The sequence below is a fragment of the Miscanthus floridulus genome, chromosome 3 (genome assembly GCF_019320115.1).
Source record: "Miscanthus floridulus cultivar M001 chromosome 3, ASM1932011v1, whole genome shotgun sequence".
Lineage (NCBI taxonomy): Eukaryota > Viridiplantae > Streptophyta > Magnoliopsida > Poales > Poaceae > Miscanthus > Miscanthus floridulus.
The window spans coordinates 39,288,306-39,292,311 of NC_089582.1; the positions used below are offsets into that span (position 1 = coordinate 39,288,306).

The 4,006-nt window shown below is 44.9% G+C and overlaps 1 protein-coding gene across 2 annotated transcripts; it reads left to right on the forward strand.

The window, feature by feature from the left end:
• LOC136545505 (F-box/kelch-repeat protein At3g06240-like) lies at positions 1–3,790 on the forward strand. Of its 2 annotated transcripts, none has more exons than XM_066537521.1 (4): positions 1–275; positions 356–485; positions 572–2,024; positions 3,182–3,790. In XM_066537521.1, exon 3 carries the CDS (start codon positions 815–817, stop codon positions 2,018–2,020), a length of 1,206 nt encoding a protein of 401 aa, XP_066393618.1. In that variant the 5' UTR covers positions 1–275; positions 356–485; positions 572–814; the 3' UTR covers positions 2,021–2,024; positions 3,182–3,790. The 2 variants fall into 2 exon arrangements, with proteins under 2 accessions (XP_066393618.1, XP_066393619.1); XM_066537522.1 differs by having other exon boundaries at positions 864–2,024; positions 3,182–3,789.
• The last annotated feature ends 216 nt before the right edge of the window (positions 3,791–4,006 follow it).

Sequence of the window (4,006 nt, forward strand, 5' to 3'; positions counted from 1 at the left end):
TCCATTCTCCTTTGTTGCTGCTCACAGCTGCTGTTTGCTTCGGCAGTCGGCGCTCCGCTCTCCGCTCCTCCTCAGCGGCGGCGTCCTCACTCCTCACAGTTCCTCACACACCGCGCCGCCCCTCCGCGGCGCACCGTGCCCAGCCGCTCGCCGCCCCGGTCAACAGTTCGGCGCAGCGCAGGGTTGCGCACGGCGCATCACCGCCTCGTGCCCGCCGGAACGACCCCCGAACAACAACTCCCCTGCGCGGCGCCCGAATCCGTCGCGATCTGCTGGTAAGCGGTTGGAATATGTACCGCATCCGTTGGATTTTGGCCAGGACAGACACCAATCACTGAAATCTTCCATTGGGCAGCCGCACGTCATCGCAGTCAAGCGAAGCGGCGCGGCGGCGCAGGCTAACCTAACTACCTAACCACCGGCGGGAGATTAGAACGCTCAGCCGCGGCGGGTCCATCCCGGTTCGGTTCCACCGCGCTTGCTTGGTAAGCTCTAGTTGTGTACCTGCGGTTGCAGAACCCCCATTCCTTCTCGTGTCGTGACTCGTGTGTGTGCCTGATTCTTGTTACAGTTAAATGCATCGGCAGCCTCTTAACAGAGATGACACCTAGGTGGCTAGGTCCAAGAACTTGTATGGGGTTGCAATACATTTTTTGAGTCTCAAAGTTGTTACGCAGTGCACCACACATCCCTAAATTTGTAAATTGGAGCACCGCAGGTGCAATACATTTTCAAATTTCGTGGAACTAAATAGCACCCCATACAAGTTCAGGTCTGGTCATGCATTTAACTCTTCTTGTTTTTGGTTTGATACATGGGATCCGTGCAATCACAAATGGAAAATCTTTCTTCGGCGGTTGCAGGTCGGCTGTTACCAGCATCGGCTATGGCGTCGTCGACTCTGCGCTCCAGGACAGAAGCTGGGGAAGGCGTCCTGCCTATCGACACGCTCTATGAGATCCTGATCCGCCTTCCAGCGAAGGAGGTCTGCCGCCTCCGTGTCATCTGTCGGCCGTGGCGATCCCTCCTTTCCGACCCGCAGTTCATCGCCGCTCATGCCACCCATCACCGCCGGCCGCTCATCGTCGCAGGCCACGACAAATCGTATCGTGATGACGGCATCCTCTGCGACATCATTGACCTCTCAGGCCGGGTCATTAAGCAGATCATCCGCTCGACAGAGGACGAGTGGCTGATATCCACCCAGCGCAACCTCGCCTGCATCGCGAAAGGGACAAGCAAGAGCTGCCAGTTGCTCAACCTAGTCACTGGAGACAGATTTTCCTTGCCTGAAGGATTGTCCCAGGAACACACGCCAAGGAAGCTCGACTTCATGAATTACAGAGCTTCCGTTGCATTGGGACAGGTTGCCTTGACAGGGGAGTTCAAGTTGCTTCGTGTGATTGATAATGCCTTCTTCAACAGCCGCTACATGCAGCTGTGCGAAGTCTTCACACTCGGTGGCAGCGGTGATGCTCGGTGGAGAGGAAAGAAGGCTGCTCAGAATCATGTTAATATGAGCCCGCTGAGCAGAGTCGTCGTCGATGGAGTTGTGCATTTTCTATTGGATGAGAATCTGATCAACAGACATGTTCGACCAAAAGGCATTGCTTCGTTTGACCTTCTAACAGAAGAGTGGAGGTCAATTCTCCGAGGACCTGTAAGCATCCCTGCTTACTATTCTAATCTTTCTCTGGCTGCCCTTAATGGATCCTTAGTTCTGGTCCATTGTATGTTACATGTTTCAATGGACCTGTGGTTGCTGGTGGACTTTAAGAAGAGCTTATGGGTCAAAAAACATGCCGTAGAGATCAATTTGAGTGTCCGTGATGAATTCCTTGCACATCCTTTGGTGATACTGAAGAATGGGAGCATAGTTACTTATATTGGATCTAGAGGATTGTTGAGGATTTATAATCCAAGGACCAACACTTACACAGATGTGGCAGAGATGGGGTCCCGTGTTGGAATTGGTTTGTACACGGGAAACCTATTGAGCATAGTAAATGATGCCACTTAATGAGGTGAGTATTGCAATTGCCTGCTCTTCTAATATATCCAGTTCATGCAGATATCTTTGTCTGGATACATTGGCAAAAGGCTGCTGGATTCTAGATTGTTGTGTGCTTCATTCTGTAGTTTTGACCTTTTAAACAACATTTAAGCAACGCTATGTATGATGTGGTAAAAATGAGTAATGCTAGATGACTTGAGAATTTGAGTTTGCATCAACTGTCCTCCATCATGGGTTATATAATGTACTTAGTTCGATTTAGCTAAATAAAAAGGGCGTACCCAGTGCAGAGAGCTCCCGCTCTGTGCGGGGTCTGGGGAGGGAAAATGTCATGGCAACAATTTCTTTTGAATATCCGTGCAAAATTTGTTCTGAATACTGCCACAGCAAAAAGGGAATATAATGGAAGAGTTTCTCTAGTCTTATCATGCTGCATAAGAATACTACAAACTCTAGAATGTAGTGCAAAATATAAAAATGGCATGGAACAGAAATCTTGTTCAGGAAAAATCAAACTTCTAAAACCCATACAATATAGGAGAATGTTATGATTCACTGTCACATAGTAGAGATCGAGTAATCTTGAACTTTTTGGTTTTTACAATGTAGTCACTTTGCTAATTGATTAGTCTTAATGAGCAATCAATCTCATGACAAGTGGAAAACGTTCTGCAAAAATGTCCTGAGAACAATGCCTTCTAAAATGCAGCCATTTTACTACTTGATTTTATCTGAATGAACCAACAATCTGATAACAAGTGGAGAAGAGTCCGCAGAAATCACCTGACACATTACCACTCACTTTTTACAGCTAAATACTGATAGCCTGAGTTTCTCCATGAAAAATAAATGTATAAAATGCAGCATCAGTATAACAAGGTACAAACATCATTGTCAACAATTATTGTGCCTAGTTAATTGGAAACACCGTATAGGAAATAATAGCACGATCACCCAAATATACCTGTACTTTTTCTTTTTTGAGCTAAAGTGGTGACTGAGCATATTGATGTCACTGGATCACTTTCTTTTAACCTGTCTGGCAACACTATTTTGCTCCTTTTTTTCTGCATATTTTGAAACATTTTGACGCTATCTCTAGCAAAGACAGTTCCATCATTTTTTAACCTTGGTGTATCTGTTGCAATTTTCACCTAAAATTTGCAGGAAGCAGTTGTTTGCTGGAGGGAGAAGCTGAAAACTTAATCCTGAAAGCTGAAGCTATATGAAGGAATGGAGACAGATTCATGCTATGCTTTTTTAGAAGTTCAGCGCTCACCTCTGAAGAAGACAGAAAACTTGATTCCACCTGCTTGTTATTGGATCGTATACTCTTACTCTTACATGGCTTGAACTCGTTATGCATATATTGCTATCCTTCCATGATCAGAAATAGTAGTTGATATGAATTATAGAATGTGTATTGCTTGTCCACTAGAAACCTGAGATCGTTGAGCAACATTGATATCATTGTGAATTTGTGATGGACAGTCAACAAGCAACTATATTCAGTACACACACATAAAGCTCTTTCGCCAGTCCTAGCAAGTAGCAAGATAGCTGCTCAGTGACCCCTGAAGTGTAGTGGATTTTTTTTTTTTAATTTTGTAGCCGGCTTCCGCTCTTTGTTGCCAGGTAGCACATCGGGGGACGGTACTTTTACCCTGCGCGCTGCGATGCTTTGCCGGTGCCTAGGTTCAGCGCTAGGAGTGGAAAGTGCAAACGCATGTAACAGGATATGAATATTATTGCTTACCATATTTTTTGTTTGATATGGATATCAGGATATGTATTCAAATATTCTCAGATACTAATACAAAATGGATAGTTTGAACACAGATTTGCATTCGGATATACATTAGCTTTATTATAAGAAATAAATTGGATGGACTCTGGGTTATAAACATCGATCAATAATTTTAGAGAAACAAAATCATATGATGAGACACCGAAATAAGTATTACTACACATCGATAAACAATAATAAACGTT